The sequence below is a fragment of the Chelmon rostratus genome, chromosome 7, assembly GCF_017976325.1.
Source record: "Chelmon rostratus isolate fCheRos1 chromosome 7, fCheRos1.pri, whole genome shotgun sequence".
NCBI lineage: Eukaryota > Metazoa > Chordata > Actinopteri > Chaetodontiformes > Chaetodontidae > Chelmon > Chelmon rostratus.
The window spans coordinates 3,331,762-3,349,209 of NC_055664.1; the positions used below are offsets into that span (position 1 = coordinate 3,331,762).

The window sequence follows — 17,448 nt, forward strand, 5'->3', positions numbered from 1 at the left end:
AGAGGAAGGAACCGATATAAAGAGAGGTCAATTATTCAGCACATGTCACAGGGACCTGCTGAGAGTGGAGGCTAAGAAGCCATCTTTAATAGGGCCTCGTGGTCCCACTACAGACATCAACAGAACTGAAAAGGGGGGCTGGTTTGTTGTAAACTGGGCCATTTGGGGACAAACTGAGCAAACAATGCTGATGCTGTGACAACACTGATAATGTCATCCAGTGAATGATGGTCAGTCACTAAACAGTGTTAACTTCATTTGTACAAGGCTCAAAGGGAACTGTGTGTGCGTTAAGGAAGTAATGACAATTACAGTGAATTCATAAACCTGCAGTGAGTCCATAACATTTGACCTGCAGCAGAAAGAATTTAAAAGGTGTGACTGGTTAATTGCTGTTTTTTACCAGGACTTAAGAAACCTTTGCAGCATACAGGAACAGAGCATTTAGAATAGATGTGAGGGCTTGGTGGTGAATAGAGTGACCCATCTGGGACTGAAAGCTGGGATCTTTGGCAGTGTAAACATGCTTCAACAACCTGGAACTAATCAATAGCTTTCTACTTAATTTAACCGCTGAGAAAAACATTTTTTTGTTGTGTTGTTAGGGTGGAGAGGTCCACAGACCAGGTCATCAAGCCCGTCAATGTGGAGGCCTTGTCCAAGTGGGTGGGGAAGATCCCAGCTGACGTGGTGAGGGACATGGCCGTCATCGCCCCAATGTTGTCCAGACTGGGCTACGACCCCCATGCCAATCCTCCCAACTATGGCCGGCCTGACCCCAAAGTCCTGGACAACACCAGAAGGGTGAGTACAGATCAGAACACGAACATAGTTGTTTCCACCAGAACATGAGACAGTTTGGAGAGGAATATTTTAAAGGAATACTTGAAACATTTTGGGAAATATGCTTATTCGCTTTCTTAGTGAGGGTTGGATGACAAAATTGATCCCACTCACGTTTGTATGGTAATTATGAGGCTACAGCCAGCAGCTAGTTAGCATTGCTAAGCACTAAGACACGGCTCTTCTTGAAGTCACTGGCCAATAAACAATCCAGTGCCCAACCCCCTGTGAGACCACAAAATATGATGTGTTTATTTAGTGAACTAACTGGCTTTAGCGAGTGGTTCAGAGCTTCTCATTTAACTACTATATTGTCGAACCAAAATGCTGAACTGTTCCTTTAAAGAGGCCATACTGTTTAAGCTCGTTTACTACAAATGACATATTTTTGTCCAATCTCCAAAATATAGTGCAGTATTCAGTACTACTACTACTGTGCTCTCCACATCATGATTTTCATGCTGCACTGTAATAGTGCCTCTCTGGAATGTGAGGTCAACACATTGGAAATCACCACAGTAATAACAATACTGTACCGATGGGCCGAAAAGAAATTCACTTGCAATGCACCAACAGCACGAGTATAATTACAGGTTGTGTCATTGATCTGAGGGTCAGTGAACAATACGACTTTCAAGTTTTTCTGACGTTTGCATGATAAGGTCCCACAAGAACGATGTCTCCATACTCCACCAGTTGCACATGTCAAAGTCTCAGCCTGTGAAACAGTCGTATCATGTCTTCTGTGATTATCCCTAATGATGTCATAATGATGTCATCAGGGTCTTCTCAGGGGGCTTGGAGCTGTCATATTTATGACAGGAAGCCTGTGTTACAAACTGGGGTTGTGGAATTTAAAAGACTGTGGTGCTCAACAGGCAGGAAGAGTCCCATCAAGAGACGCTATCAAGTTGGATTATTGGGTTTTGTATGTAGTTTGGAGCTCGACTCATACTAAGGATTAGTCTCTTTTGTGTACATGTGTTTCCTAAGGCTTCGGATATGGGATGTCCTGGATTGCCACAGCAGCATTATGCTTTGCTTTTGTTAAGTCAGTGTGACTTACCTTTTTACGCCATACACATACTTTTGGTTTCCAGTGTCTAGCTGAAAGATAATTTGACACGTGGACAGCAGGAAGATCCAGCCACCACCCTTAAGATTAATGGCCGACCCGCTCTTGACATCACAGAAACGGTGTGTTTGTGCATGAGCACGCTCCTCTTTGCTTCAGCAGTGATGTCCTTGCCAGATGTCAAACACTGCTGCCGTCTTGGGAAGGCATTCGCTATTTTTGGAGCAGAATATGTTTTATCAAACCCTTTTCTGAAGCTGAGCTATCAGGTGACATGCTCTGCAGCTCCTCTCTGAGTTGCAAAGTGAATGCGTGTGCTAGAGGACTAGATTCTCTGATTTATTTTTATCTCTCAAGGTCTGTGGAGGCGAGGTTTCAAGGTCCTCCTGGTGCTTAGATGCCCAATTGTTTCAGTGTGTTGAATTGGGCAATAAAAGAAGTGCTAACATCAGTCAGTCTTGATAGCACTAATTTTGAGACATAAATAAATTAGTGTAAGTCATCAAGACTGCTGAGAAGAAGGTGGCCTCACATTGTACTTGGACATCCTTGGAGCAGCTGTAGTGTGTGTTACTCTGATTCCTTCCTGTTATGACTTGGGAAAATGTTGAGCTGTCTTCTGCTGGTAGACTACAACGGTACAGTGTTACAGTCATTGTTCAGATGAAAACATTGTAGAAAAGTGGGGAAATATTGTGTTGTGAAAGGGTTGTTTATAGTCGGATCAGCAGTTTAGTGGTGATACAGACTGAAGACTTGTGTCCATAGACATAGTGTGTTTTGGCCTCTCCCCCGTTGGACTGCTGACCAAACATTTCTGGCTGATTTGTTTCTTCAAAGCACAAAGCCTGGATCTCTTTCCAGGTATCCTGGTATTTTCCTTAAACATCTTGTCTGTTCAGTCGTACTGTCTGTTATTGTGCGACCCCAAATGCTTATTCTCAGTACTTATATTTCCAAGCAAACCTGAGAATGGAAGTGGACCAGGCTCCTGTTATGTAAACCAGCAAATGTATAAGTTTACCTTGAAGTTAAGCTGTTGCATGCCTTTGTGACACTAATTGCTTCATGGTTTCTCTACACAATTTTCTACATTATATGGCCAAAGGTAAGTGGATGTGGTTTGGGCTCAACCACCTGAAACATATCTTTGAAATTTCTGTACTTTAGCATGTTATTAAATGACATATACACCTACACCAATATAGATTTAAAAAACTAATATCAACCATATATCGGTCCAGAAGATTTATCCGTCCAGTTGTAGTCTATACATCCATAAAGAAATGGTTTTCCAGTTTGAGGTCGAAGAACTTGACTGACCTGCACAGAGCCCTGACCTCAACCCCATCCAACACCTTTGCCATGAAATACCACCTCAAGCCAGGTCTTACCACCTAACATCAGTCTCACTAGTGCTCTTGTGGCTGAATGACAGAAAAGTCCCTGCAAAGATGTTCCACCAAGCCTCAAACCAGCGGAATGGACGGTAGAATATCAGGTTCATGCCCACAGTTTTGAAACATCTTGACTGTAATGTTTAGAAATAATGTTCGTGTCAAGCTGTGACTTGTTGATTTACCTTGCTTTCCATTTTTCACAGTGTGCTGTTAACTCATAAGCAGTCACATATACAGTACAGTACTCTTGCACTAATGAGTCGGTCTGTGTTTGTGTCTCAACTGAATTGCATCAGTGTCATGGTGCAGGTCACAGTAAGTGAAGGCGGTTATCTCATCAGCACTGTTTGTGTGTTTCTGTGTCACAAACAGGAGGTCCTGCGATTTATCACGCAGCAAAGCATCGGCACTATTTCCTACCGTTTCTCATTCCGGCAGGAAGTGCCTCACTGGTCACAAAAAGCACAACCACACAACGCCCAAGAGGCCAGAATCTGCACAGTCAGTGAAACCGAAATATCCAAGACAGGCCGTTAACTGTGAGGGGAGGGGGTGGAGCAGAACACAGGCGTTTGAACAGCTTTCTGTATAAAAGAGCACCCACCATATCAGAATGACTGAGTAACTTAGAATAGACTTTTAACCTCATTCCTGATTTCTGGTGTCTATTGAAGGTTTTACAGTCATTTGGATCATATGAGTTTGACTGTGTGACGTCCTCAGGCTGCTGGTTTCAGACTAGATGTTGCTCAGTGGGTTGTGTGGTTTGATTTTCTCTTTGTGGAAAAGTTGAGAGCAATTCTAATAGTGCTTGGTGGGTTTGTCTTTAACCCAGTTTGGAGTGTTAGCCAATATACTTTCCCGAAGCATTTGGATTGCTTTTCCATTAGTTTGAGGGGAACCGAAAAAGGGGGACGAGGACGCAAAGAAAGAATGTATTTGGTGCAATTCGTCATGTTGTCAGGGCTGTTATGACTCAAACGGAAAACATTTGCAGTGCAAGTGAGGCAAGAGGGAACTTCTTTTTTTTCATTTGGGTATTCGTTGGAAAAAGTTTGTCTCACCACAAACATAGATGGAAACTACAGACAAGGTGGCAGAATACCTCTTCCTATGCTCTCCACAAGATCTGAACTTAAGAGTTGAAGTAACTTGTTCTTATAGTGTTTGATGTAGCCGAGTTTATTGTTCATGTTGACTTAATAAGATAAGACCTTCTAATTCTTAGAAGACTTCTTCTGAACAACAAGACTCAATTATAGTGTACTCATGATCATATTCAATATATTGATCAGTATTCACTGCAGTAACAAATGTGTAACTGTTATATTTGCTGCTTCCACTTTCCAGTGTTTTCCAGCAGTGTTTTGTTGTCAAGCATCATTTTTGGATGCAAAAATGTTTGGATTTTTGGAACACGTGGACCGGCATGTGGACCAGCCCCAAAGATTTCCAAGATTTCTCCAAGATTTGGTTATTAAGGAATGTGATTACCAGTTTAAAATTGCTCTTTTACACAGTATTCTTTCTTTTAGATCATGCTCCATTTTGACTGTTTTCTGAGTTTCTTACTTTTAGACTCGTCAGCTAGCCTAAGTTTAAACTTCTTTTTTTAAAATTGTCTGGGAAAAAGTCATTAGGAATATCCTTAATGCATATTTGTCTTGGTGTGTGCACATATTTTTAGTTGTGGATTTGAATCAGTTCATTGATGTCCCGTGTCTTGTGATTGGGCCAGCATGAAACCGAGGCAGAAAAGACTTAGACTACACCAGTTGTAGGATTTGTTTATGAGAGACACACATTCTGTATCTACCATTTAGGAGCTGATAGCAGATTCTCCAGTGCAAGGTTAATGTGTGAACTCAGCAGCAACAACACTCTCCAGCTGTTAATGTCGCCATGACATCAATGAGAAATCAGGCACATTAAAACCGCATTCATCTGGGGACAGGATCGCTGTGAATGATCTCCAGCTACACTGTATATTTACTGCAACACTGCACTTTATAACGTATTGAGGTACAGCTGGGGTCCTCCTGCATTTTTCTGAGAATGCACTGTGGGGGCCAGACTTTCACATAAAAAATGGCCTAATTAGCTTATCGTTTAATATTTTCACTTTCTTACGTAATGAATGCTAGTTTTATTAGTGTATATCAGTGTGACCATAATCATAAAACCATGGGAAATCCATAATGATAACTAGCTTAATTAGAAAATGCTCTCAGACCTCATGCAGTCAGTGTTGAATACAAACCAAACAGTTCAGCTACCAGTGAATGAGTCCTGAGCTCAGCAAAAACCTCCTGTTTGGGATCCCAGAAAGCAAACAAATACTCAGTGTGGGACTCAATACAACAGGCCAATGAAAAACCAAAGTAACGCCTTTTGCGTCTATTAGACAAGCTCAGTGATTCTGGGACAACTCTGGAGTTACCTCCCGTATCCGGCCAGTGCTCTGCTGGTGGCGTCAGGGAATGACCACATGAGAGCTTTGATGGTCAGTCCACGGGTAGAGAGTGTATCAGTGTCTGTAGAACGGGTGAGCTATGAATTACGGACTCTCCGGCTCGTCACCTCTTCCCCCGGTGAATAAATTCACATGTGCGCATGCTCTTAATTCATTAATGTATGCGGGATGGATGTGGCCCGCGGCCCGCCAGCTACCAGTCACTGAGATGTGGGCACGGTCCAGACTGATGTGCCGTTCGGCCCAGATGTGGACCGAGACCCGGACTGTGAGAAGCTCTGCTGCACAGCTTTATGCATCTTGCCCCTCGACTTTTGAAATACTACTTGCAGTCATCACAGACAGCTGTTGTTGATCAATTGTGTTTAAGTGAAATCCTCTGAAACCACAGTGTCTCATTGTAAGATGAGTACAAACGAACACATTTGCCAAAATGCTGGATTGTAGCTTTAAAGCTGAGTCTTCACGGTGTATGTAACCAGTTTTCTGTCATAGCTGCCATATGTCAGACTGCTGGTCAGATATCAAGTCCTCATGCTGTTCCATCCGCCTTATCACCATGTTCTGCATGTTAATGCTTCTCAGCTGTGCCTGTGGTCCTGTTGACATGTTTTGGATGCAGTAAACATCCATGTCTATGTGTCCTGGTTCCTCCTCCGCCTCTGCTCCCTGCAATAGCTAACACTCCTCACAACAGACTTGTGTGTGTGTATTGATGCTCATTTGCTCAGATTTATGCTGTGTACATCTGCAGGTTATTAGTGTGATTCCCCTGCATCAAACCCAGCTGCAGGGTTTATATTATTGTCTGCTCGCCCTCCCCCTCCCTTTCCTCCTGGGCTGGAATTCCTGCAGGAGGATCTCCTATCAGCCAGTTCCTCCAAGTGAACAAGACGCTTCTCACAGGGCGCCGTGGCCACTTTGCTTTTACGTGTCAGAATGCTCCAAGACAAAGGTCTCTGCCTTTGGTCTGTTGTTTTATGGGCGTATTTACCTCCAGGCTGGGGCACTGAACCTCAATAGTTTTTGATTGGCGCCCAACATCAACATAATGTCGTGTCATTAAATTGTTATGGTGAATGTCTTAGCAACCAGCTGCTTATTAACACATCCAGCAGACGTTGAGCAACATTAGCATTGAATAAATCCAAGGTCTGGCTGTTGGGTTGTATAAAGGTGGTGGTGTGGAGATACAGGTATGGATATGGCTGTTTTCTTCTCTGAATACTGCTGGATGAGTTTCCCTGAACTATCTACTTCCCACAACTATCTGCAGACTCAACCATTTTGATTTATTGTACTCCATCAGTGTAACCCTTTTCCCTTTCTTCATTTTCTTCCTGTTTGTTGGTGGAGGGTCAGTCCAGTTAATTTGTTTAATATCTGGCATTTAAATTCTAGATTTCTTCTTCTAAAGGTATTATTGAGGAGGAGGATTCTTATCTGAATGGTGAGCATTCAGTCTGACTGAAGTCAGGACCACTCACCACCCCGCCCACCCTCAGCCCCAATTTCTGCGTTGCATTGCATAAGACATCTGGCAACCAGCCCTGAAATGAAGCGTATGATGAAACCACATGTGGAAATGCTCGCTCTGCTGTCTTGAATTTTCACCCAGCCCATCCAAATATTTGCCCTCTGTCTCATCTCTTCTCCAGCGCTGATTTCACCACAGCATTTGCAGCCCGAGTGTAGCTGCTCAGCAGAGAACACAGTGTGTGTTTGTGTTGTGAAGATGCAGCGATGTGGCTGATTACGGAAGCTTGACCTGCTGACAGCAGCCTTATCTCTGTGGTGCTTTGTTGTTTTTTACTGTGAGTGAAGACCCGTCTTCAAGGTAATCTTTCCCAGCAGTGTCTGCCCTGTGGCCAAAGCGCTTAACTGTCGATGTCTATCTCCCTAAAACCTCTGTGTTTCTGTTTCTGAACCCAGAAAGCTTCCAGAGATTCATTTGTAGGCATGCAAAGGTTTAGTTCACTACCATTGTCATGTTACAGTGTATGAAGGCTATTGATCTCTAGTCAAGGCGTTCTTGTACCTGATCCAGGAGCACTGGGTTTCAGGATGGTTTGGACCATTATTTTAAAAACGTTAGAAAGTTATACTAAATATCTAATTGTGAGTTCTCTGGTCAATATTGTGATTAGTTTAAATTGAAATTAAAATATAAATTAAACCTTTACACTGTATTTGTGGTCTACACAGTATTGAACAAGGTATGATTTTACCAAGTATCATCACAAACACATGTTGTTCACATTATTATTATATTATTATTATTTTGGATTAGTGTTACATTGTCTTATCGAATAATATCCCTATATAACATTAGAAAGTGGATTATGTTTGTTGATAACACTTACATAGTTGGCTATTCATGTTAATAATGACAAACTTGCCTCTCTGTTATTCTTTTACGATTAGTAAAAAGACACTGGAGAGTCCTTCTTTCACACAACCATCTTTGGTAAATGTGCAAGCAGCTCAATGCGGACAGTTTGCATATCAACCAAGCAGGTATCAAGATTTCTTTATAGTTCACAGAACAAACTGCTGCGTCTCAGTCAGTTATCGTGGGTGAAATCAACAATCGTCAGCTTCAACTTTGACTTGCTAAATTTGTTGCCACTTTGGTTTTTGCCATTTGGAAATTGCTCCGTATTTTAATACAATTTGACATACAGCCCATAGATTGCAACTGAACCCAGTCATGTGTATGTGCTGTATCTTGCATTGAGATCTCCACTAATGGGACTTGCACTGAGCGTACCTGGACTTCTGCTCCTCACTGCTTCACCTCTGACTGCTGGTGAGCAGAGCTTGTTCCAGCTTGCTGTAAATGAGGCTGGTCAGGCCTGGCTCTTGAAGCCACAATCAATAGCTTTTAAGTGGCTTTGCAGTTGTGCTGATCCCTGGTGAGAAATGAATATTGGGATCAATAAGTTCTCAGTTTCTCCACAGTAACAATAATAAGATGAGTTAGTGGAGAGATGAGAAGCAAATGTCTGGAGAGTTCCTCGTCCAGCGTGTTGTGCTTCGGCTCTGTGGCTGGACCTTTTCCTTCATATTGATGTGAGGACAGTTAATGATGTGCAGACTAATCATATCATATTGATTCAGGACCATCATCGGTGCTCGGCCACCGTGGCGCTCTTTGGCTCTTAGACTTCAACCGAGACTCGTATTCATGAAACCGTCGGCTGGACGAGCATGGACAGAAGAAAGTGGCTAAAAGATTTATTAATGAGGACCTGACGTGAGGTGTTTATCGATCAGTGTGTCTTACTCCTTTAGCTCAGATCAAGTGTTGAAGTGTTTGTGTTTTCCAGATCTACTCAGCCTTTATGTTTTGATTCATATCTGCTGTAGTTGCACGGTGGAGGCTCGAGGCCTCAGCATGCTTCAAACAAAAGTGCTTTTTTCAGATCGTCTAACAACATGGGAAACCTGGTGGAACCAGGATATCTGTGTCCGACGATTTCTGTAACTTTCAGATTGGCCAGGTGTGTTGAGGTTTTAAAGTAATGTAGGGTTTGAACTTCTCTATCAGTCTACCCTTTTTTTCATTCTTCACACAGCTACAACAGTGCAGCACCATGAGTGAGGAGAGGCTGTTCTAAAGGTCCCTCTGTTGTCCCCATTTGTACAACTCATTGTGTTGAGATTTCCAGGACACAAAAGACACAGATTTCTAGAAGAGAGATTGAGGAATCTGTGGGATGACAACATTCAAACAAGACGTTTTAAGAATACTCAGCCTTCAAACATGAAAAGAGAAAAAGCCAGGTTGGTTATCAGTACCTGATGGTGATGGCATGTTGTTTTTCTACCAAAAACCTATTTGTCATTTAGCTTTCTCGACACAGGCTTCTCTCAGTGGAAAGGTTGAGAGCCATTCTGATTCGGGGTCATTCGGGGTTGTCCTCCACCCAGTTTGGAGTTTTAGCCAATGTCTGGTTGGACTACTTTTCCATTTGTTCTAGTCTCAAAACAAGCAGCCGGACAAGAACTTCACCTAAACAAGCCTTTAGATTTAAATCAGGAACTATATGATCAAAGAATAAGTGAACAAGAGATGATGAATCTGACAGGGGATTCGGTGCTTGACAGTTTTCTATACTTGCATATACATACACATTTCTGTCCAAAAACTGTTGACATGTGATATTCCAGACCTGATTTAAGATCAGTCCTAGGATTTTGAATGGTTTGATTGTGTGTTTTGAGGGTATTAGGAAAATCATCTCAAGTTCTTTCTCTCTCAAAACATCTTCACACACTGATGATTGAAAATGGTACGATGTAATGAGTTTGTATCATCAAACCCAAAGTTTTGTTTTTTAAGCCTTGTGCAGGCCTGGTAGTGGGACCCCCTGCCTACGCAAACAGCTGAGCATGCATACACACCCAGTCTCCTGAAGAGCTTCAGTGTGCAGCTCAGATAGAGGCGTTTTGTTAGAGGTAACAATATCCCTGGAAGGTTTCCACACAGAGAGGGTGGAAGTAGCAGAGACATTCTCCCCCGCCGACACTGGCAGCTTTTCAAACGCACTGGGCTGTTGCCACGTTTAACCCCCTGGGATCGAGGCTTAGTCACAGGGAGCTCCAGCCATAATACTGATGCTGAACCACTGCAGGGTTTAGTTTGGCACTGCCATACTGGACTGACCTGCTGCTTGTACCAGCAGGCACCTTGGCTGACCGCACTGTGCCGGTCCCTCCCCGACTGGGCTCTGCTGAGGCGTGCTGGGGCGGGTTTTCAGGGCCACTGCATACGACACAGTTGAGCAGTGAATGTTGGATCCTCACACTTCAGTCGTGAGGGCCAGGGGTTGGAATATTGTGTGGTCGTTCCAGCCAAAATATCTGATTTTAATGTGGGTTTTCTGAAAAGCTGTGATGCAGTTTTAGGTCTTTTAAACTGGCAATAGACAGGTCCTTTACTAAACTTGATTGTACAATATAATGGCTATACAATAATGACCCCATCAGCATTTAGATTGGTACCCTAAAGCCTCGCTTTCACTATATAATTCTGTATACCACCAGGTACAAGAATGAAGGCACCATTTTTATCTGCTTTAATGTCTCTGTTATAGACTACATTAATAAATTAACTCTTGCTTTTTCTCCTCATGTTTTCTTCTGCCCCCCCCCTCCACTGTTACGCCAACCCCTGCTGTAGTTACTTGTTTGTGCGGAGCAAAACTCAAACTAAATTATTATTCCATTAGACCAAACCTCTTCAGTGAACATGCTTCTTTCTTGTTACTGTCTTCTCTGAAATGTGGAAACAGACTCAGTTTATCCTGGGTTGTTTGGCTCTTGGAGAGCAGTCCAGTTGTTTTTATGACAGCAGCCCCAACAATCTCACCGCTCGGAAATGCTAGGGGGAGAAAAGTTGAAAAGTTGTCTGTTTCCCTTTAAGGATAAAAATAAAGAAGGCAAGCTTCATAAATGGAATGAGCCTATAAACACAAACTCATAAAGTTCCCGAATGGATACCAAAAAATGAGATGTATTTAGTCGTGCTGAGACAACTAAACACGTTTCATGCGTTTCAAGCTCAACACGCAGTTCAGTTTCTACTTAAAAAGTCAAAGATGCAGTTGGACCAGAAGTGCTTCCTATAGTTCTCATTAGAAACCAACTTATTGTTGAGAGGACAGAGTCTGCTGAACAGCAATCTGCTTCTCGTAAAGAGGGCAGCTTGCCGTCTCTAACTCTGAGAAGATGACAGGAAGGCAGCGATCCCTGCGCTGGCAGTCAGAGGGCTCTTTGATCGTGCTGAGCAGCGTTTGTGCTTGTTTTTTCACACTCAGTAGAAGAGACCAAAGCTCCCACCTTATGAATATTACTCCTTTCATGAGCATTTGAACAGAGGTGATCGAGCTCGAGGTCGCAGTCTGCCGGTCGGGAGCAGGCCGGCTTCGTATTACAGCAGTCACCCATCACGCAGACGTCGAGCCTGGCCTTTGTGTGTCTTCACTGCGAAGGACGGCTCAGCCTCTTCTGTACATTTCCTAATCATACACCACTTGGATTTATTACCCCGAGCGTATGACCTGGTGCACAGCCTTAGCGTGCAGGCCTCTGTGTTTGGACGGGCTCGCAGCAGTCTGGCCTGGAGCCTTCGTACGCTGAGCAAAGCTGCAAAATGGCACCCAGGAGGAAATCAGAAACATGCGCTCGCCTCTCTCTGCCTGCCGTTACGTTCGGCTTCTGGCCCTGCGTCCACTTCAGGCAAACACGCAAGCATGCATGAAGGCACGCAGGGGGATTAAGGAATGAGTTTTGGGTTTTGAGGAAGTTTAAATCACTGGAGCCCAGGAGGGGGGCACAGGACTTTTGCCCCATTCCTCCCTCAGTGTGGAAGCTCAGCACAGCTTCAAATGGAAGAATTTCATTGATTATCTGATTCCAGTAACTCAGCACCTCCTGTTGGCCCTGTGATGGAAACCCACTGTCCAAGAAAGGGAATGAAAATGAAAAATTCAAAGATTGGATTGTGCATCTTTTTGAGATTAAAAATAATGAGTGCATACACATTCTGGATTTTCATTCGATCTTTGGCCTCTTGTTCTGCCTAAATCCTCCGTTTGCCTGCAGCTGAGTTTGATGTTGGGGATGTTTTAGGTACCGTTGAGGTTGGTGGTGACAAAGAGGGGCAGTCAAAGCAACAGCAGTAAGAAAACATAACTGAACAGTCCAACATGCAGAACTAACCCTGCTTCTTCACTGAATGTGTGTATATTTTACCTCTAAATGTCAAACATTTGGATGTGCTTTGTAAATGCCTGCAGATGCAAGTTTCCTTCGCCTCTAGCTAGATAACATTTGAAAAAAGCCATCTCACATAGATGAGGGAGGAAGCAGTGAACCATCCCAAAACCATCACATGTCAGAGACTTTCATGCCTGTCTGTGCTGAGCAGTCGGATTTCAAATTCAGATCGACTTTATTGGCACTGACCCATTGCCAAACCATTTTACCACTAGAAATTCTCAAAAGTACAAGTACAACATGACCCTGTTCACACACGCACTGTACAGAAACATACCTGGACCAGCAACACACAGGCTGGATTTACACTCAGTTCTACACTACACTCTTCTATTTTAACATAGATCTAAACAGTATGATTCAGACACCAAATGTAAGCAGCAGAATAATGAAACGATTCAAACTTTGAGCCCTTTGCTGATCTCACAGTTGGCGCTCATGGGCTTAGCAGGAGCATGCATCAAGACGTGATGCTGCAGCTTCTAACACTACTAGATAACGCAGATAGCCAATGATGAGCTCTTTGGCTAATGTAGGATGTAAGCTAGGTAGCAAGTTGCTGACAATTGCAGCTGAACACCATCCATTTCTCACAATATAGACATTGTGGTTTCATCCATGCATTTCCCAATACAGTGCGAGGGCAGGAGGGAGCTTTCATTGAGTGGCCAATAAATAAAAAAAGACACTACTACTGCTGACAAATGGTCACATAAAGCCATGACTGCCAAAGCATGTTGCACAAGGTCTGCAATTAAATGTAATGATTCATCATGTGAGGAAAAAGACAGCAAATGGTTGATACATTACTACACTGTAGCACTTCACGACAGTACAACATACATTACACATCATTAGCACACTACACATTATACTGTTATGACAGGAAAACCAAACAAAGTCATATATCTGATGGGATGAGATGAGTGAGGTGGTAGTGATAGGAACCACAGAGGAAGAGAGGCCAGAGGGGCAGCAGTCTGGTCTCACTGCTGCCCCCCGATGGCCTGTAGACTCCTCCTGCTTCATGTCGGTCTGTTCAGTTCCTCTGATATTCACCTTGTCTTCATCACCACACTGCCGCTGCCCCCCCTCCACATCCTCCTTTATCTCTCAGTGAGCTCGTGCTGCAGCGTTGTTTCCACTGAGCATGAATGAGATGCCTTCCTGTGTAGATTCTGTAATAAGACACATGTTCGGAATAATCCCGACAGATCCAGGAGTCATCCCAGTTGTGTGCTGACTGTGTGGCCGAGGCCAGCAAGAGAGGGAGACCCCGAGTTTCATTTCCTGGAAAGACACACACACACACGCACACACACACACACACGTCACGGCTGGTCCCATGTCAGCGCCCTGGGGGAGTATTATTTGACACCAGGAGCAGATCCTGGAATCCCGGGCATGCGTCCAGCAGCCTCCACCTTTTAGGATGGAAACGTCCACTTACATGATGCACTCTCAGGTGGATGTCATCTGTCAGCCTGTGTCAGCTCAGCGCAGAGTGAAGCAGTGATAATCGTGCCATTGTACATGTCTCATTTCTTAAGTGATTTAAAAGTGAAGTGATGATCCAGTGATCCAGTAGATCTTCACCATGGTAATCCATCTGCTGAAATCGTGCAGACTCAATGAATTTGTGGAGCTCTAAATCTCTAAACCTGGTCCTTTGTTTTTCCAGGTCTTTAAAGGTGAATTTCAGCTACCAGATTTCCTAAAAGAACAATCACAGGTACAGTAACATTTCTGCCTGTTGTTGAGCTTTTTCTTTCTATTTCCAAATTCAGCCTTTTTAGTGTCTGATTTGAGTTCAGCCATCTGCAGCTCAGTGGAGTCATTACAGATTTCCATCTGCTCACAGTTACTCATCTCTTGTTTTTGACTTTAGTTTCTCGCCATATAATTCAGCCTTTTGTTGTTTTCTGGTCTCCGCCTCATGATTGTCTTCATGTTTTTGATCTTTAGTGGTTGTTTTGTTTGTTAGTTTCTTTGTGTTGTCTCACGGTTTAATAGCCTCATGTTGGCTAAAGAGCACTCCTGCCCTCCTCTGGCAGTTGGACAAATCTACATCTAGTTTCTACGTGCTTCAGAGGAGCGTGGCTGCTTTTGATTTGCTAATAATGATCAACACGATCAGCCTCCATGTTCATTGAATAAGGGGAGAGAAAGCGAACATGTTGAAGGGAGTGAGGCAGCTGACTGTGGCTGTCTTCTGGGTGGTTCAAGTTGCATCTTCTGGTATTTCCTTGCTTTGCCACAGAGCTGCCTGTCGTGCTGAGAGCAGATACTGTAACTGCTGCCTGTCTGTTTTCTGCCCTTTGTTCCTCCATACAGATTCAGAAGTCTGCAGAGAGACCCAACCCCAGTTAGGAGCAGAGAGCGTGCCGTCACCGCAACACACAGGTACAGCTGCACATGGCAGAATAAGATTTTACATCTAAAACTCAGCGTGGGGACTTTGACAGTTTCCTCACTATCCAGTCAGCTTTGTTGCATCTGTCAGGAAAGGAAAAATCACACCGTCATTTATACGAGCATGTAGAGTTTATGTAAACTGTATCTGTTCCCTGAACACAGCTGGACTCACTGTGTCCGTGTGTTGTGTCACATAAGGTAAAACTGTTAAAGGGTAATGTAAGACCCATGGATCTATGAGGGGCTCATATTCATATATTCATTTCATAAAAACAAATCACTTCACAAAGTGTTCTTGAACTTTAATCACACGAGCTGATGGCAGATGAGCCAAAAACTGTAACTGCTGTGACTGCCAACTTGTTTGGACATATTTGTGTGGTAACTGGTAAGTAAGTGCCGTGCAGTAATGGAAGAACTGAAGTAAAAAGTATAATGTAGGAATACTCCATTACAAGTCCAGCATTGAAAACTTTCACTGAGGTAAACCTACTGTAGTATGTAGCTACACAAGTCATGTCAGCAAAATATGCTCTGAGTATCAAAACAATATACATGTAGATTCCAATGTCATATTATATATTTATATTTAAGCATCAATTTATTTAAATTTATATGTAAAATGTATAACTGGAAAGTAACTTGTAACTATAACTGTCAGATAAATGTTGTGGAGTAAAAAGGATGACTGAAGTACCACAGCAGTAAATATGCTCCATCACTGCTGTCCTGTAATAAACTGTAGACAATAGTCATTTTCTCATGAATGGATTAACCGCTGTGCAATGAATGTTGATTATGAACTGATTTTAACCTGTTTATTGTTTTCATTGAGCATTTTTATTTTTATTTTTTTTTTGCTTTAACTTTTTTTGCTTAACTTTAACTTTGTAGCACTTTGAGATCCTGACGATGAAAAGTGCACTAGAAATTAAATGTATTATTGTTATTATAGAAATCCAGAACTGTTGATTGTTGAAGGAATAATTCAACATGGATTAAAGGATCTACGTCGCTGTTACATCTGTACACTCAACATGTAGCTGGAGCCAGTGGACAGTATGTCCTTTTAGTGTATGTGCTGGACTGGGATCTGCTGCCTTTTTTTTTATGTAGCGCCAAATCACAACAGAAGTTATCTCAGCACCATACAGAGCAGCTCAGGGTCAAACTCGTTAATGTACAGTGACTCAACAGTTCCACCATGAGCAAGCTTGGCGACAGCGTCGGAGCATTAACAGTCTCAGTTGACGGGAAGGTATTTCTGACTGAGTCATTGAATGAAGCGATGAATGAGATGTTTTGTCAGTCGCCGTGGGAACACTAACCCTCTCTGCTCTGCTTGGAACAGGACTTGGTGCAGTGGAAAACAAAATTCTGGACATCGTCTCACTCATCTCACCAGCTGTGTTGGGCCTGAGCACCTTTCAGAGGTCACATGACCACAGCAGGACAGTGTCCTCACCGGAGTCCGCCGCTCCTCCTGCGGGCTGCTACCACTCCTCCTCTGCGGAGATCTCTTGGCCTTCGATGTTGTACTGTACAAAAACAAACGTATACTAATACTTCTCACACCCACAGAATGTCTGCTGATTGTTACTTTTCGTGTCACATCACGCTCATCGATTTTTAGAAATGATTTCTGGCTATTTAGAAAAAAAAACTCTGTGATTCTGTTGTAAGAAACTGCAGTGAACTGAAATCGCAAGTATTTATGAATGGAAAATTAGCTTTTGGAAAATGCAATACCTATTTTAATGTTACATTTTTTTTCATGCCTTTGTATTGTGCAATGTCATGGGTACTGATCAGTTTGAAGTATCAACCGTGATAAACAATGCTTTTTTAAAAACCTGTTGTCAGTCTGTTTTCATTTCAACGGACGGATTGATGTCACCATTCAAGCCAGTCTGAACCAAGATGGAGAGGAGAGTGATGGGAGGGTAACTGAATATTGAAATGAAATGAAAAATGTCAGACAGAAGTGTTTCCTTAAACACAAAGTTGATCCTTGATGGTAGTAAATAAATTTGTAGGCTTCTTTTTTTACATGAACAAGGTTCAATTACCAGCCTGGCAAAGGAAGCAAGTGCCCCAACAGCCCCAAGTTCCCACTGTATTAAGGGCTTCTGTGGAGTTGATTAATTTCAGATTTGAAAGGAATTTGCACCAATGCAGTATCACTATCAGGTGTTGTGGCTGTGTGTTGTAAAGGGGCACTGTATCGTGATCTGGTTTTTAAACCTTACACTTTAGTTGATGCTGTGGTGCATGTTCCTAAATAAGATTGTGTTTAATCAATCTGGCCCAGAGCAAGCCACAGACAACTATAAATTTGTTAATTTTGTGAAGTATTAAGGTGTTATTATGAAAATTCAAATCTGCATTCACTGATTTTGTTTGACCACTTGGGGGCAGTGCAACACTACTATTACTATCATGAAGTTTATATAGCAAAA

The 17,448-nt window shown here is 42.8% G+C and overlaps 1 protein-coding gene across 2 annotated transcripts in view; it reads left to right on the top strand.

The window, feature by feature from the left end:
- The window catches only part of tpst1 (tyrosylprotein sulfotransferase 1), a 46,253-nt gene extending 29,440 nt beyond the window's left edge, over positions 1-16,813 (top strand). The window contains exons 3-6 of one of the 2 annotated variants that reach the window (XM_041940908.1): positions 606-804; positions 14,256-14,306; positions 14,909-14,977; positions 16,341-16,813. In XM_041940908.1, the coding sequence (XP_041796842.1) occupies positions 606-804; positions 14,256-14,306; positions 14,909-14,944 (286 nt within the window). In that variant the 3' untranslated portion in view covers positions 14,945-14,977; positions 16,341-16,813. The remainder of the gene's footprint in view (positions 1-605; positions 805-14,255; positions 14,307-14,908; positions 14,978-16,340) is intronic. The other variant, XM_041940909.1, reaches the window with a different exon arrangement.
- Positions 16,814-17,448: the final 635 nt, after the last annotated feature.